Source organism: Cyrtonyx montezumae, unplaced genomic scaffold (genome assembly GCF_038088225.1).
Source record: "Cyrtonyx montezumae isolate F1298 unplaced genomic scaffold, pur_monq_1.0 scaffold_12, whole genome shotgun sequence".
Lineage (NCBI taxonomy): Eukaryota > Metazoa > Chordata > Aves > Galliformes > Odontophoridae > Cyrtonyx > Cyrtonyx montezumae.
This window is the reverse complement of record NW_027071848.1, coordinates 20,418,925-20,446,268: the sequence shown is the minus strand read 5'-3', so window position 1 is coordinate 20,446,268 and position 27,344 is coordinate 20,418,925. Positions and strand designations below refer to the sequence as shown.

At 37.9% G+C, this 27,344-nt stretch overlaps 1 protein-coding gene across 5 annotated transcripts in view; it reads left to right on the top strand.

Moving 5' to 3' along the window:
• DCLK1 (doublecortin like kinase 1) overlaps positions 1 to 27,344 on the top strand; it is a 230,980-nt gene that overhangs the window by 167,831 nt on the left and 35,805 nt on the right. For 3 of the 5 annotated variants that reach the window (XM_065730235.1, XM_065730237.1, XM_065730236.1), the window contains 4 exons: positions 14,447 to 14,531; positions 15,842 to 15,950; positions 20,949 to 21,006; positions 21,767 to 21,886. In XM_065730235.1, coding sequence (XP_065586307.1) covers positions 14,447 to 14,531; positions 15,842 to 15,950; positions 20,949 to 21,006; positions 21,767 to 21,886 — 372 coding nt within the window. Of the gene's footprint in view, positions 1 to 3,264; positions 4,523 to 11,273; positions 11,362 to 14,446; positions 14,532 to 15,841; positions 15,951 to 20,948; positions 21,007 to 21,766; positions 21,887 to 27,344 lie in introns of those variants that run through there. The other 2 variants (XM_065730239.1, XM_065730238.1) reach the window with 2 other exon arrangements.

Genomic DNA, 27,344 nt, shown 5'->3' with positions numbered 1-27,344 from the left:
AGGGAGTTGTAGCCTTGGTACTTCAGAATCGTCAGGGCTCTGGGCAGGCTGCCAGTGTTTTTCCTGTGAAAGGCAGGTGAGAGGAAGGAAGTCATGCTTTTGAATCCAGAGGGATGAAATTGAAGTAACTTTACAGACTAAGAGTTTGCGCCCTATGAATGGTAAGGACCTACAAAAGCAGTACAGATGTTAGAATTTTCTAAAGAAAATATCCCTTCTAATTATGGATTACGTTAGGCAACTTAAAGCAGGGATCACTCCTCGTACTGACATTTCATCATTCACCCTTTAAAGAAGTAAATTCTGGCCCTTGGCAGAAGGCTTTCCATTGCTGTAAATAAAGCCAAGAATGCTGCTCTGATCCATTTACTATGAACTTGAGAATGGTACTCTTGTACCCTGACCGATAAAATGTTAGACCCTCAAAAGCCAGAACATACAAGATAAAGTTTCTTCCTTTCTCACTTGCATATGGCTGAGTTGTTTCCATAAATTCAGAAGTCAGCGAAAGTTGTGTATATAATCTCTGTTGAAGTTCAGTCTATATTCGATGAAGGCAAGATTTGAAAGATTAATGTAATACAAGGACTTGAAAGCAAACCAGAGATTATGTTAACTTTTATGGTTTTCAGCTTCTGAGTATTTAAACTTGCACCCCATGAACTAATGTGCTTTCTCACAGTTTAATTCTTTATTTTTAATAAGGAATTAAATATTATGTACTTAGTTGTGAATTTCTAAAGAGAATGGAAATATCTGAAATTCAGATTTATAACAGCTAAAGTAGAAACAGTTACAATGCTGTGCATAGTTATAGTTCCTGCCTCAACAAACTATGGTTAATGACAAAGATGAAGAAACAGTGACATGGCAATCATACTAAAAAATACACACAATAGCAGCCCCCTCCCCGTTTTATATAATTAGCTTTTTTAATAGTTTATGAGATTATTTTTCCAGTGCATTTTGTTCAGTGTTAGAATTTGAACTAGGGTGGAAAGGTTTTGTACTTTATATCTGATTTTGTCGTTGCTTGCCATTCTTTTAAACATCTGTTTTACAACCTACAGGATAACAAAAATTAGATGCAAGATACCTCTTGCTTAATTGGAGAAATTGAATACCAATACCAAAAATCATAAAACCATGACATGTATATAAAGATCTTTTCATTTTTATGTGTCCAAGAAATCACAGAGCTGTAGGGGTTGGAAGGGACCTCCAGAGATCACCGAGTCCAACCCCCTGCCAAAGCAGCTCCCTAGCCCAGGTTGCACAGGTAGGCGTCCAGGCGGGTCTGGAACGTCTCCAGAGAAGGAGACTCCACCACCTCTCTGTGCAGCTGTGCCACTGCTCCGTCACTGCACTGGGAAGAAGTTCCCATGCCATATTAATTCAGCATGTTTTGCCTTTTTATTTCTATATTCAAAATAATAAGTAGATTTTCCTCATATTTCTTGTAAGTACAGCCATTCAACAAAGTACAAGCAAGAAAAGTTCTTGAAGAGAAGAAATCTCTCAGATGCTTCATGTAGTTAAAACTGTTTGGAAGGGCAGGACGTACGATCCTGAAATCTCATGCACGGTTTTTCTGGAGAGCAACCATTTAGTTATGAAAATAAACACAAAAATATTCTCCAGATATTAAAAGTCAGTCTTACAAATGACTTCTTTGTCCGTCTTGAAAGCTTTTTTTGTTTGTTTGTTTGTTTTTATTCAAATAAGTGGTCACTTTAAAGATGCCATTCAAAAGTTTGTCTTGTTGCCCTCAAATCAATTTTCTTGGGTTTTTTTTTGGTACTGCATTTTAGAAACTCCAGAACTGTATGTGCTGAAAAGAAATTTTAGTTGTTAACTAGTTTGGAATGGGCTCGTCTGTTGAAAGTTTTTTATTTCTAGATTGTTCAGCCAAAAATAGAAAATTATTTAAGACTTGATTTTCTAAAGCATGTAGCAGTCTGACATGGCTTGCTGTAATACACGTGCCCATAAAGAATAAGCATTCCAGGGAACTAAAACCCATTCAAGGGAATTAAAATCCCCTTCATGTCATGCCTGCAAGTAAAACATAAATTTGTATAGATCACATAGAGACTTGTAAATTGGAAATTTGTAAAGCATTCATTCTAGGTATAGATTTTGTTTCGTAGCATAACTTTCAGTTTCTTTCCCTCTCAGTTTTCTTCTCATGATTAAAAAAGAACAAAACCCCTAAGGGTCCATCAGCTTTCCCATTCCTCTGCATTCTTGTATCTTGCAGATCTTGCCTATGTTTTGTCTTGCATTTGTTTTGTTGTACTTTGTAAATGTGTTCTGTATGTGATGGATCCACAGAAATGGCCGAAAGGTAGCAGCATGTGGCTGCACAAGGGAGGCAGAGAACTGCCAGCCACATGGCTGCTCTGCCTCTCCCCCTTACCAGCTAGGCTGAATTCATCTTAAAACAGTACTACTCTAGCCCATACTGCCTCGTGGTCAGCCTCCTCATCCATTCTGTGCTATTGTGTGCCTCAGAGAAGGTTCTTGTTCTGTGTAGGTTGAGTAGGGTAATGCCTCATCCCCTGGCACCTCCTGAGTTTGAGGATTATCTGATCAGTCAGGATGCTCAGAGTGGGTGCTGGAAAACTGAAGTGGATCCGTACACTCAGACTGTCTCCACTGTCATGAGCTAGTTGCTTGGCTACCATCAGAAAGAGCTTGTGACTGGGAGGGGTGTTCATATGCTGTCTCTTTCACTCACACACCCCAAAATGTGGAATAGATCCCGTTGTCAGGGCTGTGATCAGTGCCAGAATTTGGAGCTCAACTGCTGCTGGAGCCATTCTATATGACCAGTGGGTGACAAGTTCTGGTTACTTTGTAGTAGAAGTTAATCATTTGCTTTCCTATGGCTTTGACAAAACAGCAAAAAGGGAAATGGAGTCTATTGGGAAAAAAAAAAAAGAAGGGTTAAATTCATGCTGCCAAGTTTCCAAAGGATTAGCAGACTTCAGAAAAGTCAAACATTGCTTTAATACTGTTTAATGGGAAAGAATCAAAGGAAAACATAATTGCTTCTTAGAATATTTTGTACATTAAAACTCCGACCATCTATCTATTAATTAAAAATTATTTGTATGAAAATAAGAAAAAAAACAATTATATGGAAAATGTGTATTTTATGAACAAGATCTTCTGGTCCACAGTGTCAAAAAGATTGTAAAAGAGTTGCAGTGCAACAAATCAAGCACAATAAACAAATCTATACTGCACTTCATCTTACAGGACCTGTATCGCCCACTCTCCTCGGATGATTTGGATTCAGTAGGAGACTCAGTGTAAAAGAGAAAATGGAACAATGTTTATGGTTTGTGATTTGGTGAAGGTTTAACATTTTTAAAGAGAATAGCTGCTAATTTACAGTGATAGTGAATCACACAAAAGAGTTTTGCATATTTGATACTAAAAACGTCGAGCCAAATTAATTCTAGTGTGCGGGGGTATTTTTGGCTTTACCACTGCATTTTAATGCAAGAATTTGTAATGAATGAGCCATTGAATGTGTCCATCAAATACTAAACAGCATTATGCACACTGTAAGCAGTGAAGATTGTATAAGGTGAATATAACGCACAAATCTGTAGTGGGCACATTCATGAATAGCACTCTTTTTAGCATCTGAAGTACTGATTATATGTTCTGTTTTTAACATAGGTAAGTTCATTTATTTTGATATGAACAGTTAACGAATACTTTGCTTCTACCAGTGAGTGGGTAAAATGCTGAAAAGAAAAAGCTGCTGTATTGAACTGCTTGTACCACACTCTCTGCTCCCAGAGCAAACATTTGGAACACTTTAATCTCATTGCTCTCCAAGTTTAGTCTTTTTGGCTATGTGAAAAGAAGGGGAAGAAGTCATTCGTGCCCACAGAACAGAAAGTGAATGCTTTCAATGCAGCATTAAAGTTCTCTTTACATTTTGATGAGAGTAAGCAGATGAGTGGTCACAGGCAATGTGAATGTTTTCCCTGATGAGGGCTGCTAATGCTGATCATCTTGGTGTTGCAAGTTAAATGTGGACACGTTTCTAAAGAGGCAATCTGTGGGCCTTCAAGCTTGCTAGCACAGTGTAACACACATGATGACACCTTTTGGTGAAGCACGTTTTGCCTGAGAAACTTCTGATTATTTTCACTTGTGTTAAGGACATGAACATTTTCTTATCTTCATTTGCCTCAATAAGACGTTTGATGTCATTTTAAAATGAAAGCATACAGAAATTGTGGTAATGTAAATCATCCTCCTATTGACCTAATTTCTCTGCTTTCATCATTTCTAGAGGTGGTCATTTTGTACAGCATGAATATGCAAAACTCCTTTAGTGTTAAAGTAGGTCATGCATTTTAACCAGATGCTTAACAAATATCTACTAATTTTATTTGTTTTCTGCTGCTTTATCGTGAGATACTTAGACCACTACGTTAGTTTACATAATAGCAATATTTCTCATTGTATGTTGCATATTAACATTAGTATTTATCTGTTCTTTATTTAAGCCTAGAGTGTAGTGATGACTTTTACTGTTTTACACATTTCCTTTTAGTACCTTAAATACTAATGATTTAAGAGTTAGAAATTAGTGTTACTTTGATCCTCAACAAAAATCTATAGAGATTATATTTTTTATCTACTTAGTGATGATTTAATATATTTTGAAAGCAGGGAAATGTACTTATTAGAATAAAACGGTTAGCTGCCACATGCCAACTTTTAAATACAGTGAAATAATAATATTCATAATAAAATTCAGCATCTGGAAAATGTTGGCATGTGACATTATGGCTTCACTGTATCATTTTCATTTTCTTTATGGAGAATATTTTCAAAAATAAATGAAAGGGCAGCAGAATACAAAACTTACCTTCTCTGTTTTCAATACTTGGTTCCAGTATCACCGGGAGAGACTGTCATTGATCTGGTAGGTTTGCTGAAGCAGTTTGGTCACTCCATTTTGAAATGCGTGTTATGCCATTCCTGCTTCAGAGTTCAGATTTAAAACCAGCAGTAGGAACAATCTCCCTCACATACTCCAATATAGGGCTGTCCTGTTCTCCAGAAAACATGCACAGCTGTGAAGTTACTTGCATTTTTGCCTGTTATGAGGGAATGTCTTAGTAAAATGTATTACTTCATCCCAAGAAACCTGTTGAGGTACATTGGGATCAGCTTCCAAAAACTCGAAGAACTCCACTAGACTGAACAAATTGCTTACTGACTTTTTGCAAATAGCTTTTTCCTGTAAAGAAAATAAATTCCAGGAATTTTATTTTTTCCTCTCCTCTTCCTTATAGACTACTGCTTCTTAAGGCAGTTTATTAAGAATGTTTGTTCTGCATAAAGAGCCCAGATTGCTAGCAAGTGGGAATGGCATGGCTTTTCCTAGCTGTGGAAAAGAAAAATGGGCCTTATATCAGTAATTGTTATCATAGCAAGTTTTCCATCAGGACTGTTGCAAAGACTATGCTAGTCCATTGCATTTAATCATTTCAACATATGACTTGTATTAAGGGGCTTTTCAGGGGCAATACATATCATTAATATTTCATTTAAGGAATGAAAGTCCCTTAGAGATTGAAAAGGTACACTGTTTATAGGCTTTGAGGTCCCTTTTGTGAGGAATGTAATTCCCATTATACATGAGCAGAAATGAAATGTTTCTTTTGAGCAAGACCAGGAGGTTTCAGTTTATTGGTGAAACTGAAATTGTTTCATTATGCTGTAGATCTGCTTGCAACAGCACAGGTTTTAGTTTGTCCCTAGATTTTATCAGCTGCATTAAATAACAGAATAGCTCAAGTAACTTTATAGTGTTTGAACCTCTTATAGTTCTTTGTATGCTGCATTATTTGTGCCTACTATCAGGTGATAATGATGTAGCTAAAGAGCCTTGTATAGCTTGTGAATGCTTTGCTTCCCTTTGAGCTTTTTGAATACTTGTGATTATTTCTCTAATGCTTTCTGCAACTTTCTGGATTATTTGTAACCTCTTTTCTTTTTCTTTTACGCAACAAACAGTTCATATGTGAAGCACAGAATGTGTGTGCGTATGTGTACATCTGTGCACGTACGCACAAATGCATAGATTAATGGCTTTCAAATTGATGCACAGTTATGTCACATCTGTGACTTCTGTAAATTAATATCTGGGGAAAATATATGATGGGAAGATGTTCACCTGGTGGGAATCGCTTCAGCTCTGTCAAAGCCGATGAAGCTGTACCGATCTATCCACGCCGAGTGATTCCCCTTAGGAATTCTGAACAATGTTAAGAGATCTCATGTACAAACAAGGGCTTGATCCTGCTCTGTTTTGAGCTGGTGGCAAAAACGTGATTGACTTCAAGGTGGGAAGGATAAGACCTTATGCACAAAGCATATATACACAGACAAAACATTAATCATGAAGTTGAAATGGTATTATGTAGACAAGATCAGACCTACATCTCCTTGTGAGCTGCACTGATCTGCGGTGTTATTAAGTCATACAATATTAGATGCTTTTTTTTGTTGTCATTATTGAAATTCAGTGAAATGGTTAACATTCACTATCCATTTGTGAAAATTGCTTTTCAGTTTTTAAAATAGTTCAGGGACAGCACATTATATTTGGTTGTTTTCCCTTCAAGCCATTTTCACAGTCTGTAAAATGAAAACTCTGAGGAATGAGTACTGTGAACATAAATGCATATTGTAAGAAGGGATACATCATATTAAACCTCCTTGAAGAACATGTAGGTTGATATTTTTTGGCTTAAAATTTGAAATAAAAAATATTATTTGCCTTTTCAGTTTTGTATTTCACCCTGCAAATATAGCACAGTATGCTGTAGAAAGTGTTTTTGAACTCTAAAAGTTAAAATGGATTAACAATAATAGAGAAGAGAACATCTGATCAACCCAAGTTGCTAGTTCTGTCAAAAATTGTAGGAAAGTAAACGGACAAAAGAATTATTCTGGTGCTAAGTTACCTAATTACTTGATGAATACTTGGGTTAATGTTGTCTGTGCTATCTTGTATCCAGTTAATGATATATGGTCTACTGCAAGATTGCTCTTAGTTTAGTCTTCACTTTCAGTTCATCTGTTAGTGATGGCGTGAGATCTTGCAATTCCGAGTGATAAAAATAACCTTATGTTACTCAGCCAGCAGTGGCTTTACAGTGGATAAAAGTGAGCAAGTGATTGTTGCACTCTTCTGAAATGAGTGTAATGCCTCCCAGGCAAATGCCTCTGTTCAAAAACTGTCATTCTGAGCTGTGTTTGCCATAGTAACACCTTTGGACTGGCTTGTTTTGCCTGTTTGACAGCTCACATAAATTTTGGGTGCCCTAGCTCCCCACCGAAGTCAGTGGCTATGTAGATACATCGGTTCTGTATGCACAGTTTATAGAAGGGTTAAAAACACACGCAGTGCACGCATACACATTTGTATGCATTTTGAGTGTCTGTATTTCTGCATGTTCATTATATTCAAATTTGCTTAAATTAACCCTCAACAGTGAAGTTGAAGAAAAAAGATATATTGTTTTCAGCGTGTACTTGTTGTCTGATGTTATATGAGGTAAATAGTTTGTGGTTTGCCCTGCAATACAGTGTTTTGGGACTTGAACTGTAGTGAAAGAGGAGCTACCAATGTTTGTGCTAAGGTCTCTTTGTTTTGTTAGTTGCACTATGATCCTGTAAATATTGGCACATTTCCAACATAAGCTTAAGATTTTACAAAGTTATGCATACAATTATTTTTTTTAAGAAAAGTGCTTGGATATTTGCTTTTTAAAATATACCATTTTTGTATTGATGTGATGCAGGAAACCAAAAAGATAGCTGTTGATTTATCAGCAAAAAAAAAAGAAAAAAAAAGCCAAACTTGCAAAAATAAATGCCGATGAATGTTTTATTTCGTATAATAACAGCTGAAGAAAGTCACCTTCACTTTTGTGCCATTGTTTCATCATACTGTGTTGTACTTGTGTTTCATATTTGACCATGTCATCCTGGTTGCAATTTGTTGTTTCGCTAGATTTAACATTACTGTAGATTATGGTAAGTGATGTAATAAATATATTTAAAAAATACACACTGCTCAGTGAGTTTATTTTGGAAACGTGATTAACAGGCTTTGAAAAAATACTTACCCTTGGTTTTGCACATTCATTTTGGATCAGCACTGCCCATCTGACAGTTCACATAGTCTAAGCATATGGGCTTCATGCATCCTGATGGGTTCCTTTTAATAGTGGACGCGTTCAGTGCTTTTTTAGATAACAAACTCTGGGCCCTGGTATGTAGATGTAGGAGATCCTTCCAGGAAGGATTTGTTTTTTAATGGGTCTTTTGGAGACAGTAAATATACCTGCTTTGAATTGTGCATAGGTAAGTCTGTGTGCATGTGATAGGGTAGGTTTGAAGTATTAAGTGGGAAACTAATGTATTGTATCCAAAGCAGGGCACCAGCTCCTGCTGACAGCTGAGCTGTAGCAGCACTCCTCTTAAGTAAAAGAAAAATAGGCCCATAAAAAGCTGAAGGTACAGAAACACACTCACTGTGATTAATAGAAATTCCCTGTTTTGTTGATACTGTTTCCCACTCTTTAAAATACATGTATTATTTATATATTTATATATACATATATTCATTCATTTAAAATATTCATAAATTTTGTTTGTTTGGGGCAGGGGAAGAGACATTACAATCTCTGATGTGTCATCCTGCCAATCTGCCAGTGACTCCCCTAGAGGGCCTGATACAAATTCTACTTCTGAAGCCCTCCTGCTACTATGAAATAAGTCTGCCAAAAAAATCATGCAGGCACAGAAAGGAAAAAGCGCCATAGAAGGGAGGAATACTGGAAGCAAACTCTTTCTGTGCAGCAAGTAACAGTTAAGAATATCAGGAGAGCTTTCCGAATACAATTCAAATACTTTTTAAAAAAAGAAGTGATTGTGCTATGATCTTAATTAAGTTCAAAAAATGAGAACCTCCTTCGACTGTGATTTGAATTTTGATATTGTTTTCAAGTGGGAAATTGAACTTATGAAGAGCTTTAGGAAAGAAAAAAATAATCCCTCACATTGCACTACTGCATATGGAACGTCCATATTAACCACGGTATGGATACAGGAATGCTATAGGTCAACGTGCAGTTCCTTGAGTATGATACATGCTTTTTTTTTAGATCAACAGTCACTTCTTGAGGATACCGAAGCTTGAGCGAGCCTACAGTTTGAATTACAACTTCACTTTAAAAGCAGCTGTTAGGACCTAGCAGAGGTTAGGTGCAAGTTTACCACTAAATACCATATAGAGAACTCTGGGTCCCTCGATCCCTCAAAGAAGAGAAACAAGCTCATGAATGATTACTACTTTGGCTGGTCAAATTTATCTCTTTTGCAAGCTGTGTAAATACGGAATTGCATAAATGAAAAAGTTACCACTTCCCTATGTAAGATCTCTTTTAAATTGACCATCTAACGATACAGTGCAGAATGTAGAGCTGTGGATAAGTGGCAGATTTGCATACACTTTTTGATTGTTCCTTTCCAGATGAAGCAGTTTATGAATAAATGCGGATCTTATGTGTCAGTTTAGTACAGCATCTGAATTTGCAAAGAAAACGGTTTCATCATTTTTCTTTCTATATATGGAATTCCATTGGCTTCTGATCTTTCAGCAAGAAGATCGAGGATTTGATGTTTCTCCATGAAGTGTTTTTTTGCCAGCCCTGCAGTGATTACATGAAAACTTCCCCCCTCCGCCTCTCAAGTGGCTGGGCCAAAAAGCAATCAAACAAAGGAAAATCGAAAACATTTTTTGCTGGATAGAGTTGGGAGATAGAGTTTCAGTGTAACCCTTTGTTTCTGCCTGAATTGACCAGTAAAAAAACTGAGTTTTGTCTCCCAAAATTTACATCCAAATATTTTTCTACACCAACTTTGTTCTCTGGAATGGTACAGTTTTGTTGTATTACTTTTTGCTTAACACAGCAACGTATTACAGGAATCTGGGCAGTCTTAAGCCCTACCTGCTCTGTACTATTGTCTTTATTTTACTGTTAACCATGATGATAGTCTAAGGATCTGCCTGTGTCAGTAATTCATGACAGCTGCCTCACAGAGGTTATTTATAACCTGTCTGAACACTAGGATGGTTTCCAAAAGAGGTGAGATTGGTGGCTCAGCTGGTTGTTTTTGGCTTTCATTTTATTTATCCTTACTGATTTGAACTTTTAGCTTAAGCACATTACTGACACACATAGCTTTTTCTCTTCCCAGGTTTTTTGATTCTGTAGAGTTCTTGGGAATAGGGAAAAACTTAGGAAGCATTGTTTAAATATATTAATAATTCCCTTATCCTGGGCCTCGTTCCTGAATTTACACATTTTTCACTAATTTTAATCTTCATTAATGTCATTGCTAAAAGAGCATAACTCTGCATGAGTTCCAAATGAAGCTTTACACCTGCGTGCATTTCTGTTACTCACATTTCATCCAGATGCTTCCTTCGTGCCATGAAAATACAAAGGAATCTATTGTTGAGAGTGCTTGTAGACTCCATATGTGCTAATAAAGGTTTTGAGAGGTTTGGAAAATATAATGCAGTGTTTGGATTTTAAGATTCAGGAATCTGAATTGCATAATCAAACTTCCTTAGGTGTACTTGTTAAGTTTCCTTTTGTAATTGCTGATTCTGATAGCCCACAAGAATGATTCCTGCTGTTGAGCTGAAATGTGGTTTTAAGATTAATTTAGGACAAAGGTGAGTATGGGGAGAGAAAAATTGCAATAACATTTATTTTACTGCCTTTTGTCATGGATTTAGCACAATTTCCACTGAGATACAAGCTATTCACAAAACAGTTGCTAAATAAATCTCCCAGTGAGACATGGATGAAACTCTAGAGTTCTAATGTTTCTATTCACATCAATGAGATGTGTGGTGTGTTGGCCATCTGTTATATAAAGCCGAATAGGATCTGAAATCCTTACACCAAAGACCTGATTTTTTTATGCCGTCGCTTTTATGGAGGTGTGCCATAAAACTGAGCATGTGCTGGCAACCTGTGCAAATGAACCCCTTTAAATCTGTGTAAAAGCGATGACATTTCAAGCACCTCAACATGTCTTAAAATTAAAACAGCTAATTACATTAAGGTTTGTGTGTTGAAGAGGTTATACTCTTGCTTAGAGTTTGTTTTTCCCCCCCCCATCTGTAATATCCCTAATGGGGTCCACAGCTGTGAGAGCAACGGCGTGCACGACAGACTGGCGCACGATTGGCAAGCCAACTGGAAGGAACACCAAGACCCACAAGGATTGCTGGACCTGGAGGGCTTTCAGCTTGTGAGAACAATGAGCTAATTAAAGTCTAAGTAAACGAAATGTCCTTCTAGCTTAAGTAAAGATAAATAAATAAGTGCCTGTGTGTTGTTCCAGGGGGCTGAATAAAGACTAAAATACTCGTGTGTCATGTTGACCTCCCAACATCTCTTTTAATTGCAAAAGGTCCATGAGTAGATATGCTGAATGTAGGCAAATGTGCAGTTCCTGCTTTCTTTCCATCTGCTGTTTTAATAGGAGGGGTTCAGCAAAGGTAATAAAATACAAGCTTTCTTTATGTTTTTTACTTTGTTTAAAAATGAAGTTTCAGAACCCCAGTGTGTATATTTATCTGCTGTCTTAGCTGCTGTGCTCTTGCTGTGGGTGAGCTGGGCTGCTCGCACGCTTGTGGTTGCACACAGCTCCCACTGATGGTGCTGTGTGCTTTGCTTGCAGACTGATGGTACAGTGTGTGCACTCAGTTCTGTCATTTTAGCTTACCCACACTTATGGAGGGAAGCAAACATAGCGGCAATAATAAAAAAGAAAAAAGTAATAGGGCCACTTAAGAATTGTTCTCATACTGATTATTTGTTTGTTTTTTTAATTTTCCTTGGGCACTTATGTTTACTAAACCAGGGCTAAATACATATTTAGGGAACTATACCTAAGATACTTGAAGTGAGTTTAATTATTTCACTTGTGTATAGGCTAGTAAGACCATTTGTTACAAGCACAACACTTGCTGAAGTGCTTTGCTGAAATGGGATGTAGGAGGAATCTCATTGTGGAAAGACTGAGTTGTGGTTCTGAGCTAAAACAGAACTTGAGGATCCTTGAGAAATTGGGTCCCCAAGTAGAAATCTGGCTCTCTGTAGGTGCCCGTTCTGAGAAAATGTGGCCACCAAGTTATGTCTGGGTTTTAACATCTCCCGTTCTTGTGAGAATTTGTAAGGAAGCACTGAATTGACAAAGAAAGCTGCAGAGGGGCACAGGCAGCAGTGCTTTACCTGTCATCAACTGGAAAATGTAACTTCACCATTTAAAATTCAAAATCTGAATAGAATGCTTCGATAATGCGTTGGAAATCTGGCACTAACCTTTTTGTGTGGTACCCTTTAAATGTAAAGATTCATTTCTGATTGTGTATGTAACAAATACTGAACATTGTAATTCCTTTAGGAAAATGCTGTGGAGTGGAAAAAAGAAGTAAGAAATTGGATGTCTTGTCTATGAATGCAAACAGAAACAGCAAAATGAGTAGAGAAAACATGTTTCTTCTGCTAATTTTACAAGCAGGAGTGTGAAGTAAACAATTCTCTGTGATTATGTGTATAGAAACAATGAAGTTCGAGTGTGACTTCTCCATCTCTGAGAGTTCATAGCATTTTCCTGTTTCCTTGATCCTCATCTGCTCATTTGTTCAAAAATGAAACAGAGGTAAGTTGTACTGAGATGTGTAGCAGAGTTTAACACAGGAATAGCGCATACATAAACATGTCCTAATCATGAGACGAGGGCTGCTGTGTCTTAATGAACTACATAAAATCAGTCTGTTGTCAAGAGGCAGCAAAAGTAGGCCAGAAAGTGATTAATGCAATTTTTAATTCTAGTCAGAGTTCAGAAGAAATTCTTGGATGGATGAAAAGAATGAGCTGGGCTTGATTAAAAGGAAAAAAAAAAGAAAAAGAAAAAGAAAAAAGAACAGACCAAGAATCTTTTAGTAGATGGGCTGCTCAAGTTCTCAGTATTATTTAGTGAAAAATAGGCTGACTCCAGCCTTTGTCTAAATCATCTGACCTTAATCTACTGCAAGAGAAATTAGAAATAAGTCTTTTCAAATGATCTCAGCACACTGGCCAGATTCTAACTCTGCTAACTCATTCACTCTGTCTCCATGCTCTGCAAGATACTCAGCTGCTGCACTGTTAGCTGTTCTTACCACAGTCGTCTCCTGTGCTGCATACACTGGATGGGATGGGTCTGCAGGAGCTGTTATATTTGTCAAGTGACAGCCTGATTTGGGGCATCTAGATACCTTGCAGACACAGACACTGTTCTGTGGTGTTATAGGCTACAATTCGTGTAATACAGAGAGCACAGCACTCTGTAACTTTTCAGCATGCAAATTATGTGAACCCAAGAAAGTTTTAGCTTTGGAAATCCTCTGAATATTTCTAACCCAGGTTGCAATGCGAGCACCTGAAGAAGTGCTCCTTTTTGCTCTGATTTTAGAGGACCGTGGTTACTTTTCTACAGTTGTTATGCAGCACAGGATAAAAATATGCAGTGATGTCAAGTCCATCTTGTGTCTTTGTATAGTTTCATCCATGGAAATATGTGATGAAGCAGTCTTCCTGAAGTACATACTTAGCTTTCGTAGTAACTGATGGACGGAGATGGTTTCCCTCCTGTGATCCTGCCTGCTGTATTTTTGTCATCCAGCCTGGTGGGTCGAGGTCGCCTTCTGGAGGCTGAACAGATACCTTCCTCCCCCATTATTTGTACAGCAAATGTAGACCCCCAGTGTGCAAGGGCGTAACGCCGAGGTGCAGACTCATGCCTCAAGATGGCTATATCCAATCACTTTATTTTCAGAAAATCAAACATTATTCACCCTGATATTTTATTTTCTCCGTACATTTTTGTAATGATTTCTCCTTTCTAGAACATGTTTGGAGAAGATTTCACCAGAGTGGGATTTGCAAAATGAGGAGTTGTTCCCATGACAAAAAGCCAGCTTCACTCGAAACAGATGTTTATCCTTTGGTGCCTGCTAGGTTAATGATTGCTGAGAAAGCAGTTCCCTGCCTGCAGAGGGCACACAGCTCCTCAGTTTTCCCCGCAGAAAATGTGTATAGAGTAGGGAGAATCTAATGAGCAACAGAAAAACATTGTCAGACAGAACTGGGGATGCCTGCATTTAAATGGGACACCAAAGGTGTAACTTCAGTGGAAAAGCTGGGCAAATATCTGCGTATCGCTCTGCAAAAGTAAATGGATACTTTACATACAGAACACCTGGGACATGCTGTGGGTATTGGTGCTCCTTAACAATCATCTGTTTTCATTTGTGTCTCTCCGTTTCCAGAGCTCCCAACACAGTGGCTCCTCTACCTCATTAGCATCCACCAAAGTTTGCAGCTCTATGGATGAAAATGATGGACCTGCAGAAGGTAACATTTGAAGGCTGACATTTCAAAGCAGTCAATGTAGTGATAACAGCAGCTGTGTAGGAAATGAGTCATCCTTCCTGCCGGAGAAAGTGGGAGCATCACAGACTGGATGACTCCCAGTTAAGAGGCTCGTCAGCCTTGACAGCAGTTCAGGTTCACTCCAGACCACATCTGATCTGAACATCCCTGTTCAGAGGTGTTTCTGGTACAGGATGCTCTAGTTCTGCAGGTGACCTCGTGCTGGCTGTTTTCTTTCACCGTGTTTTTGTCTCATCTGTCATTGTTCTAAAGAGCATACTTGGGCCTTTGCTGAGCTAGTCCCTTTGGGGCTTTGACCAAGCTGGATGAGGCATAGTGTCTTCTCTAGTACTCCCAGTCCATGTGCACTATGTGCATGGTGTTGTCTGACAGTAACTTTTCATGCTGCCTAGGAGTTCAGGCAAACTCAGCCCCCACATAACTTTCTCTTTTAATACTAAACTGGAACAAAGAACAGAAAAATGCATAGTTAAGAGGCTTCAAGAGTGTAAATTCAAGTCACATTTCTGAGTTGCTTTTTTGTACTTTGTGGTATTTATAAAGTAGCTTGTATCAGCTGCAATTTACTGCCAGCTTTTAGAGGTATGTTAGGTATTTGTAACATGCTATTTCAAATACATTTTAAAATAATGGTACATGAATGAGCACTAAAACACATGAAACTACAAACTTTTCTTATGCTTAGGCACTGTGTAATGCAGTTTTACCTAAACATCTGGTGCCCAGGTTGCATGTGAGGTAGTATTATTGAGAACATTTGTTTAAAACCTAAATATTTAATATTGGGGGAGGGGAAGAACTAGCACTTAGCACATGAGGAGTTTTATGGATGTCTCAGTTTACAGGATGTAATAAAATAAGTGCTTGAGTGTTGGACTTCTTTGGTACATATATTTAATCATGCTGTGTCAAGGAGTTCCAAACCTTTTTGGAGGCTGGTCTGCGCTTGTGCAGTTCACAGAGGCCTTTTCATAATTAAAAAAATGCAATTTTGGTTTTGTCCTGGGGGCATATTGCAGTGGGAATGGTAAACTATGTAACACTGGAATGGTGGTATGTTTGAGCCCCCAGAAGCCTTATTTTTCCTTACTGTATCTGCGTGAAACCTGTTGAGTATATACAATGTCAGCAGCATGGTTTCACTGTACAGTAAGTGAGATACTGACTCTGAATGGTTTCCAGGCTCCTAAACTGTAGCCTTAAAACGCGTGCTATGTGCAACATCTGTGTTTCCTTCACTAACAATAAAAATGTACTAATGATTCTTTCAGAAGTGTTGGAGGAAGGTTTCCAGGTTCCAGCATCAATAGCAGAACGGTATAAAGTTGGAAGGACTATAGGAGATGGAAATTTTGCTATTGTGAAAGAGTGTATAGAAAGGTGAGAAGGATAATTTGCTTATTACTGTAAAAGCAATCATTAATGTCATGCCTTTTCTAGATCATGTCTTTATTTGTAGAATATAGGATGTGTGGAATAAGGTAATGTCTTAATGCCAGATGGAAAAACTAGACTAATGCTCTCTCATGTGAAAAGAGAGTGAGTCCAAGGACAATCTATAAATTCCAATTTTTGTGGATTTTGTGGGTTTTTTTCTACTGCACACAACATAATTTTACCAGTTCTTTGTGTTATATTTTTCCCCCTTTACTGAAATAACATCTTTTCTTGCACAATATTCTTGCAACTTGCCATTTGTGGTAGGCTGATGAAACATTTTACGTCCAGGAGCATTCTGTAAAGATGTTAGAAAGCTTTGTATGAAGTTCAGTGGTTATGGAAAGCACAAAAAGCTGGCTTCAGAATCATCTGTTCTGACATCTGATGCTGAAGAGTAACCTCTTCCATGTCTTTCTTTGATAGAATGCGCATCTAATCTTCTGCTTGTTTTGTAGTGAGGTCAACGTCTAACTTCTAATTTCTTCAGTGCCCTTCAGTTAGAACAGTTGCCCCTGAAGACAAACTCTTAAACTAATTTTAAACATCCACTCTAGATTAGTCACTTCTAATGTCTGCGTTGTTGTAAATGGTCAGGTTGACCAGCTCAGATGTCAGTTACTAAATTTGTTCACATGAATCTTGTCCGCTTTGTTTGAAATGGATCAAACCAGCATTTCAAATGTAAAAAAGGAGAGTACAAAAGCCAGAAATGCTAAGTAGAACTGCTGGTGCTTCTTGGTGATACTGATAAATAAATAGAGATTACGAAGTTAAAAAGTCAGAAGATAACTGTATGTGAAGCGATTTCAAGATTGTTAATGTTGGATGGTAGTAGTGCAGAGAGGGCAAAAAAACCCAAATGCCCACAAAACAGCTGGAGCTGGAAACGTACAAAAGAAAGAACAATAAAGATGTTGAGTTCTGATAATGAAATTCCATGAATGAAATTTTATGTTCACTGTTATCATATCCTAGACTTACAGAAGTCTGTAGCCTCTCCTTTGGGCACAAAGAAAAACCTTTTGCCACAAACGCGATTTTAATCCTAGAGACTAAATCAAGGGTAGATCTCATGGCAGATGATGATAAATGACCTTGGCTTGGAAAAAGACAGATCCCAGTCTGTGTATAGTGTCTGGCAAGCTGGACATCGTTAAGGTAGCTCTCAGGGGAAGGGGAAGAGTGTCAGCCTACAGTGTGCGTGTGGGACTTGCCAAGGCTCTTGTGAGGCCTTCAGAGCTCTTTCAGAGTGAGATCCTGGAGGAGCTGGTTGTGCTGAGAGGCATAGCTGCTCATATCAAACTCCAGGATCCAAGGACTGAACTGTAGAACCTAAGGGAATCAGGGCAAAAGAGTATGAAAGCAAGAAGGCACAGTACAGCCCTATGGATGAAAAAAGAGGCATGGGTAAAAATGCATCTTTAAGGAAAAAGAAAAAGGCAAAATAAAAATAAATACTGACCAAGAGAATGAGTTCATGTGATGTAATAGTGCTTTGTTGTTTTGATACAGGTGAAAATGTTGATTGCGCTAAGAGCCAGTTCAAATGGTCTAGTGTGCCTCATCACCATTTCTCAAGTTGAGAGAAACGATACGAACAATATTAAACATAGGTCCCACTAAAAATAACACAGAGTATAATGTTCCAGAGAGCTAAAAGGAAAGCTGTTCCTGTCCTCCTGTGTATCATCCAAGTCCCTGGAGTATCCAGTAACATGATGTATCTAGTGGGTGTATATTAAATTGGTGCAATTATTCAAATAAATAGTGCAGTTCCCACACAAATGCCCTTATTGTCTCCAAGCCATACCATTGTATAGTTCACATGTATATCAGTGAGCTACTATTCTGAAAGAGCTTGAACACTGAAACAAAATAGAATTATTTATGTTAGTTTCCGTTTCTAAAGGAGGATACTCTTGCTATCACAAGTGTGGAAGGTGAAATTCAAGTCTCTGAGAGTAAATTAAAGTCAGTACACGTAAAACACTTCCAAAACATTCTTCACAGTCTTTCTAAGCAACAAACACTTCACTTCAAAGTCTGATTTGTCCATCGTTTTTAGAACCAGAATTGATGGGCTGATACCTTGGAACAGAGGATTTCTCTGCTTTTTTGCTGTTGTACAGTTCCTGCATGCATTAGACTTCAAAACATAGCACTGTGAAGTGTTAAACAAGTAGGAGAGGGTTGTGTTACACATCTCCACTGTTCACATGGATATGTCTTCGCCATAGCTGTGTGAGCTGGTTAGCCACTCCAACACTTGTAATGCATTCACAGGCATTTGCCTCCTACCATAAACAGTGCAAACAGAAACCAAAAATGATCAAAATATTCATTGTGGTGACTTCTGCATTCCATTCCATGCATTCTTTATGGTCCTGAATGTGCACACACACACACACACACATACACACACACACCACAATCATAAATAATGCACTCACAAAAGTAACAAAGATAGATTTTTGCCTCTAGCACAGTGGAAATCTCTGTGAACTTTGAGCCTTTCAGCAAAAGGCTGAAACACCGGGGAATGTGGCCCAGAACCTTTCTGTGAACTGCAGGCCTGATGCTGTGTGCTGTGCTGGTGCCATGGTTCCAGACTCTAATCCGGTGGTAATGTGTTTTGTACTTCATGTGTACTTTTTTATTGTTCAGTTTAAGTAGTGGCTGAGAGGTGATATGCCCATTTTACTTTCCTTTCTGGCACTGCCAGGTGTGTTTTTTGGCAGATGTGTAAGTTATGGAGGTTCCTGGGCTGCTGACAGCCCATGGTTCTGCAGCTTTTAAGGGAAAGGATTTGCATTATCTTCACTTTAATTTTCTTTTTACAAAAACAAAGAGCAGTCAGAGTTGTCATCTGCTCATTACATATCTGCTCCATCATGTGCACAATTTGTCCTGCGGTGTTTTCATATGTGTTCATTTTTAACTTTCAGATACTTCGAAATTCTGACATTTCCTCACTAGCTCATATTTCTGTGTTTTTGAGTACATGTAGTCTCCCATGGCCAACAAAAACCATCAATTTCCTTTCTCATGACAGAAAGGAAGCATTCCTACGGCAACCAAGGAGTTTGAAAGACACTCCTACTGAAAGAGAGCATATTTTATCTCAGTTTGGACTGCAGATATCTTAATTTCTAATATTACTTCTGCTACCTCCTTCTTTTATTCCCTCAAAATAGTGTGGATAGCTCTGTCTGTCCTTTCTCTGAGTTGGCTGTGTAGCTACCAAGCACCAACACATGGAATTAAGACCTCTAGTAGGGAAGTGCAGAAGTTTTAATATTTTCTTTGCTCAAACAATGTTGTATTCCTTTTTAAAATCCTAAACAGCAGCATCCACTATGATCTTTTTGTAGTCATTTAATTGCCTTAAGACGTCAGTCTGCAGACTGTCTGTGCTCTCCACTGACCTCAGAACTTGAACAGCTATGATACATATGTTTTTTTATGCTCTTCGCTGCTGTCCTTATGGACCCTTAAATTAATGCCTACATCATTGCTAGAAGATAGCTCCGTGCTTAAATAGGGCAATGAAAATGCCCAGTCATTTTGGTAATGCAGTACTTTCAGTTCAGGACTCATTTTGCATGTCCTGCTTGACAAAACAGTACACAACTTCATACACTTTCAATTCTCCATTTAACTTACATGTGGATTTAATGAATCAGTTTAGCTACTTTTTAATGCATTAAGGATGAAAAGAACATAGAAGCAGGGAACATTTTGAATTGGAAGGGACCTTACAAATCATCCACTTCCACCCCTGTGTCGTGGGCATGGATGCTACCCATCAGAACAGATATTCCAAAGCCCTGTCCAACCTGACCTTGAACATCTCCAGGGATGGGGAATCCACAGCTTTTCTAGGCAACCCGTGTCAGTGCCTCATCACCTTATAGTGAAGAATTTCTTCCTAATATCTAATCTAAGTCTCCCCTCTTTTAGTTTAAATTCATTAACTTTGTTTTATCACTATACTCCCTGATAAATATCACCTCATAGTCTTGGGAGGTCGTTTGTTAATTTATTTTTTTGTCCAAACATACACCTAAGGGCAATGTAAATAGACATGCAGACTGTTTCGATTTTTACTTCAAAAGTGTTTAGGTGACAGCTTTTTCCCGTATTGCTATTCTTCATTTAACCTAATAGTGAAACTACATCTTGTGAACAGAGCTTCTAATTTTCAAACTTATAGCCTTATATTAGGTTTATAACTTGATAAAGAAGTGGAAATCGATTCTGTGAACTTCTCTATAAGCTTTGTTGTCTATGCTAGTATTCTATAATAAAGATGTATGTAATAGTGATAAATATTAAAGGATTTCCAAAAAAAAAAACACCACCCAAAAGGAAATGTGTTCTTAACCTGAATTAATTCTCTTTATTGTCCCCAGAACCTTTCATATTCTATCTAAAAAACATCATATTTAGCTCTGCTAGATAACATATATTTACTGAATACATTATTGCAAGGATTTACTTTTTTATCTTAACAGTTATGGGTGCAGAAATGCAATGTGAAAAAACAAGTATTTTCTGCATATTTTTTGTTTATGAAGTGCATAAATTCCTTCAATTTTTGAGAAGAAACCTTCAATTTTTGAGAAGAAACCTTCAATTTTTGAGAAGATTGAGATTTCTAAGTAATATAAAATGTTATTTTAAACTGTAGAAGAAAGATCAGAAACCACTGTAAAATGAAAAAAGTAAAAGTTTTTGTTTCAAAAGTATTGAAATGTCTTAATTAAAAAAAAATAAAAAAAAAATCTGAGCTTGATTTTTTGGTAAAACAACTACTCAAACAAAATTCTTACCTAGACCTAGTCATTAATAATGTGTTCAAATGACAAATAAAGGCTTGACTTAGAAAACTATTCAGAGTGATTGAACTTAACTTTTTTTTCTTTTCTCTTTCCTCAGATCAACTGGTAGAGAATATGCTCTGAAAATAATCAAAAAAAGTAAATGTAGAGGAAAAGTAAGTATGAAATTTTTAATGAGACAAAAACATTTTTTTTTTCCAAAAAAAAAAACATTTTGTGAGAGATTGATTTGGGAAGCTGTTCATATTTATCTTCTTCCTGGGAAGAGTTAGAATCTTCTTGACTGAAGCTTTTGCTAGCCAGCCATCTTGAGACCCTTGGAGTATCAGCATAAAAGACTTGAAGGGGCCTTTCAAGATGCATGTGTTGATTTCATTTGATAGGTTTGATAGGTTGCGTGTTTGCTCCCCTTGCTCTCGACCTCTGTAATTATGTCTCCTACCTTTTTAATCCCAGATACTATAGAAAACAGCAAAATAATAATACTAATTGTAAAAGCACCAGTCAGTATCACCAGGTTATCAAACTGATGTCAGCTTTATACAGAATGAATTTGTTACCTTTTCAATTTTTATAACAAAAAATTATCTGAGAAAATAGTCACATTACTAAATGGAATCATTTTGCATTAGAGAAGAAGACTTAAAAGCTTCCATACTATCATTTTCTTCATGTGCTAGAAACACGTCTCTTCTTGCATTTCGTTTTCTGTGTTCTGTTCTCTGTTCGTCTTTCAATTACCTCACTGATGCTGTTTCTATACTTGCTTCTTCTGTACTGCCAGAGGCACTATCTACAACCTTTTAAAAAAACCTGAAGAATCCACACAGGTCTTCCTTTTGTTTTCCACTGTACATGGAATTGAAAGGTTTTCCCACCACTCTCTAGTCACTGAAAATTTCTTTTATGTGGCAGGAGCACATGATCCAGAATGAGGTGTCCATTTTAAGACGAGTCAAGCATCCCAATATTGTACTTCTGATTGAGGAGATGGACATGCCAACTGAGTTGTACCTTGTCATGGAACTTGTAAAGGTGAGTGATTTGGAGTTAAGCTGCTTGCTTAAAATTAATTAAAAATGTCTTAACCATATTCAGAAATTGTACTGGTACTAAAGCTTAGTCAAAATCATAGCATCATGTCATGATGTATACAATGCATGGGTCCTTTCCAGTGCCCTACTGAAAGATGTGTAACCCACAGTCAGATACTTTTTATAGTTTTGAAATACCTACTCATCTAGCTTTCCGTCAACCATGCTCAGAAATGCCCTATGAAGAGTACTTTGGGAATCAGAATCACAGAATTACTAGGGTTGGAAAAGACCCACAGGATCACCCAGTCCATCCATCCACCCATCACCAATAGTTCTCACTAAACCATGTCTCTCAACACAACATCCAAACGTTCCTTGAATGATCAGTTTTGCTCTTCCAGAAGTATTTTCTTTTAAAAGTTCCCTCTTAAGCAAAAAAGATCTGCCACGAAATGAACTGAAAGTTCCCCCCGTCTGATTAGATGTAAATATCAAAAATTCAATATTCTTTGATAAAATAGAGTTTCCTTACATTCTGTGAATCTGTGCTAAATATAGACAATATTTCTTTTCTGTTTTCTCCATTGATTTATATTAACACATTGTCAGGTTTGCATCCTTGATAATAACCTAAATTTCAGCTGCAGGAAGGGGGAAGTGAAAGAGAAGAACCTACTTAAATGCGTCTCCATTCTGAAAAGTGACTTTGCAAATGCAGTATTTTATATTTGGAACCTTATTACTTCATTGTAACTTCCAGATTTTATTTATTCAAACTAGATTATGAAACTTCATCCAGGTCATCTCTTGCCCCTATACTGTCAACAAGACGATGTATGAGGTCTGAATTTAGCTCTTGGCTCTGGTACTAATACACCAGTATGTCACTGTGCATAAAGGTGGTGAAATACTTTTGAGTAAATTATCCAAATGAGAACAGAAAATCACTGTGGACATGTTGTCCTCCATACTTATTTTAACAGAATACACCTGTTTTTCACATTCATAATGGAAATAGCAATCCTTCTTCCTTCCTCAGCTATTTGAGAAGGAAATCTTTCTAGCATCCACTTCTCCTGTGTCTTGATCAGCAAGTTCTCCTGGGACAGTCTTTCAGGCCTGCACTTGGGAAATCTACTGATTTAAGTGTTTAAGGAAAGTATTACAGTAAGGAAGCCCTTGCTGTGCAGCAGCGTTTGTGTGCAGGCCTTGTGTCTAAGTATGCTCAACACATGAGAGCAAGACAGGCACTCTGAACCCTGGGACCTGGATCACTTCCACTTGAATTAAAAGCATTGTTCACCTTCAGTGGGCAGAAATCTTTTTCATCTGCGGTGAGAAATGGGCACCAACAGAGGTGGTGAGAAAAGGAGATTGTGGCAAGCAGGGCTACTCTCTGCAGTGCTTTGCATTGGTTGTAGGTGGAGATTAGGAATGCTCTTAATGTAGGCCCCTCATTGCAATGTTAGGTAGGATGATTCCAGGTCCAAGTGTTACTTCAGGAACTTCTTGCATAGGAAGGAAAGGAGAATTTTATCTTGTCTCTTCTCTCCTATGCTGTCTAGCAGCAGCAGTGGCACTACCAGGTTTTCAGTTCAGGACTGCACTTTCTAGCTCTCTGCAAAGCTGCTGTGCTGCCAGGCAATGGGCCATCAGGTGGGGCCCATGGGTGAATGGCCACAGATTATCCCTGTCTTTGCAACAGGCTGAGAAAGCCTTGTTAGCCATAAAAAGCTCTGGTTATGGTCCACAGCTCAGGAGGTAGCTAACCCTGCTGTCAGCCACATCCAAGCTCTGAGAAAGCACACTGGGATATGCTGGTGGCAAGGAATTAATGGGGTACTCAGCGTCCCCATTCAGTCTCTGTTGAAGAGGCTAAAAGCTAACAAAGAAGCAAAATGCTTACACTTACACGCTGAAAACCTCTCCTCAGCCATTCCCAAAAGAATTTTCCCACCTTCTTCATAGGTACAGCCCTCTAACGCAGTTAGGAGTGCAGTGCAAAATAGCACGGCTGACATTAACCATCTAATACTATTTTAATCATAATCGTTGCTCTTTTGTATGGTAGGTGAACTCACTGAGATCCATACTACTGTATGTTTTTACTATTGTCCATGACATCTTGCATCTTTGAGTGTACCTCGAATACTCTTGCACAACGTTGTAATCTAGAGTCGCCACTGCTTCAGCCTCTATCAATCAATCTTTCATCTTGGCCCCATGAGGTGTGCTAAGAAGTAAAAGCTGTGCCTTGTCTAACATGCCAAGACTTAAGCACATAGCCAGTTTTATGGGTGCAACCTGCTGTGCTATTCATGCTTGAAAAATGTTCCAACTGTAGTCTCCAGCGAATTTTTAATCAAAGTCCTACTCAGCTTAATAAGAGAGGAAGAGACCAAAAAACTCTTTCAAAATAACGAGCCTAAAAGATTTATATGGAGAAAACCATCCATTATTTTCTGGAAAAATCTGTTTTCTTGCACTCTTTCTTCTTTGCTCTTCAGGGTTGCTGAAAATACTAAGATATCTATACTTGTAGTTATGCGGTGAAAGGGCTTAGTAGACGTTATACAGTTTGTGTATCCTAGAGAGCATTGTTCTCATGTTCTTTGCTTTTATGTGGAATAATAGAAGAAATTGAGAAGAAATATCCTAGTTCTGTGAAGTTTGCTTTCTATGAAGCAAATTTCTGCTTCTTAGTAATTAATTGGGAAAAAAAAAAAAAAGCCTTGCTATACTCTATGGGCACCAGGGAAAGTATTTCTGGGAAGACATTAATTGTTAATTCACCAGTTGCTGACTGTTACCATCTCATAGCGTGCACTGTTAGAATTGATTAACCATCTGTTATTGACTGATTTTTGAAGAGCTGAGTTTAAATCAAACTCACAGAGAGGAATGAAATTCGAGGAGAAAAAGTTTGATACTGCAGAGCACAGTTTCACTTAATGCCACCCTGTATTAATTGGTAGTAACATGCTTGACATAAGTGACTGCTGCAAATACTGCCCTCACCTCATGGCAGTTGGGCCATTCATTGCTTTGTAAAGTGTAAGAAAAAGCACTTCATAAATACAAATATAAACACATTGCAAGTGGTGCTTGTAAAAGGAAGCAAAGACCTGGCTTCTGGCACATTGCCTTCTTACACAGCGAAACAAAATTGTTATTCAAACCTAACAGGGGTTTGGCCAATTTTACAAGCAAGATTTATTACAGAGTTTCCTTTACTGCTCCAGGATATGATTTCACTTTCACAGTAAAAAAAAAAAAAAAAAAAAAAAGAGAGATTATATCATTTACATAACAAGGTAATAAATAAATAATTGGTTACAGTACTTCCAAGTATACTTCCTCATGTGCACAGATGATAAAAACTGCATTCAGATGTGCTGGTCTGATTTCACTCCTGAACACAGGATTTAAGGCTGAAATGTCAGCCTGAGCTCACCCCTTGTGCCTGAATAAATGATAGGGACCCGCTGTGTGAATCAGCTAAGCAGAACCTTGCAGGGTAAAGTGCTCTTCAGGGACAGGGAAGTCTGAAAAACATTCTGCCTGATACAGCTGTCAGCTGTGTTAACTCTTTCCAGGATATCACCTCTCTTTTAACTGCAGAGAGTCTCACAGGCTAGAGATACACTCTTTTCTTCTCAGACTACCCGGTGATAAACTTCACTTAGTAGATGACTTAGTGGAGAAAATGATTCTGCTTCAGATTGGCTTGGCTGCCTGTTGATGTACTCTGCATCCTCTTCTTCTGGAAGTTGGGTTATCCTTGCGCATGAACATTTGTTCTTTTTCTTCTGACTTCACACCAAAATTTTCCGTTCTTTTTCTATGTTTCAGCTTCTTCTTGTCCGTCACATCTCAGTTCAGATCATTTTCTTTGTTTTGAGACAGATCCTTTGCTGATGTTATGGACACTTCTCCTGAGCATCTGGAACATATTAGATAAGACCAAAGATCTGTCTAATCCACGACCTCATGTTAAAAAGCAGCTGGTACAGGGGCTTCACAGGAAGGAGCCTAGGGAAGATAGATTATTTATCCCACATATTTTGCCACATGCTGATATCTAATACTTAGGGATCAGGTAATGCCATGAAGTACATGGTATTGTACTTTTGCCAAATATTTGGCCTTTCTCTCTAATCTTCTATCTGGTTTAACTTGCCCTTTTCTTCCTCCTTTTCCTTCACACTATGTACCTTGATGTATCTTCATCAGTCACCAGCCAGAGCAGGAGGTTCTGATGCAGTCCAGATTTGACAATCTTTGGCTCCAAGTACTTTCCAAAGCTGGAATTTGGAATCTGTGGTGGAAATAAACCTGCACTGGCAGTCTTCAGCTGCATCTCAACAATGCTGATTTTTCATTAGTTTTAATTTTTTGTTTTATTTTGCATTGTTTTTAAATAATATCTGTTTTCTTAGGTTCAAGCCCTTAGTAGTCGCCTCTTCCTATTTTTTTCTTCATAGCCTTGATTTCTGGAAAAATTCTTTTTCATTTCTCCTTGCTCCTTCTTTCTCTTGAATGAAAGCAGTGTTTTACTAACCTGCAGCTGAGCCTTAAAAAAATGAACAAATATCTTGAGACTGTTGATAAAATCACGAGAGTTGGCAAAAGCTGTGACTTTTCTGTTGCCTTCAGAACATACCTTCCATTTCTTCACAATACAGTTTCCTGTGGTGTATTTTTTCTCCTGATGTTGTGACTGTTTTTTGCAGAATAACCCATTCCCTATTCTTTTTTTTTTTTTTTTTTTTGTCGTTGTTGGCCTGTGTCTCCTCTACGGTGCTGCTTTGGTTTTGGCCAAAGGCCATGTCTCTCAAAAAACATTTGCTTTTTCCTCTGTTCCATCACACTTCCACCTTAATCTCTTCTTTAACCTTTTTTTTTTTTTTCACTCTTTTTTCAAACACTCGTGTTCTTCCTGCTTGCCATCTCAGCCCTGGCAAAATAATCCAACTGTGATGGCTGCCTCAATCTTGCTTTCAGGACTTCCACTTAGTATTTCTTTTTCTTTTCTCTCATTTTACTTTCACCTGCAGTATCTTTCTGCTGAATTAGACTACATGTTGACCTGGAAATGGCACAAATTACCATCTGTATCTGTATCTAAGATGAAATACTGATGTTAATCCTAAAATGTCTTTCAGTATGATTTTGCCATATATACTGGAGAGTTCTTCTGTATTAGCTGCAAAAACATCACATCTTATGCAGAGGAAATCCTTTCTAAAATGCAAATTTTGAAAGTTTTATGGTATGTTAACAGACTTTTAAAATTGGCTAGCAGAAATGGCAGGTAGCTGTTTTGAGTGTTATTTGGAGTTTCTTCATCTTTCTGGGGCACAGTCAGGCTTTGCACAAAAATGTGATGTTAGCCTGTTTGTAATTATAAAAAAAAATGGCAAGAGTTGTTATGCAGCATCATGACAGGCAGGTAT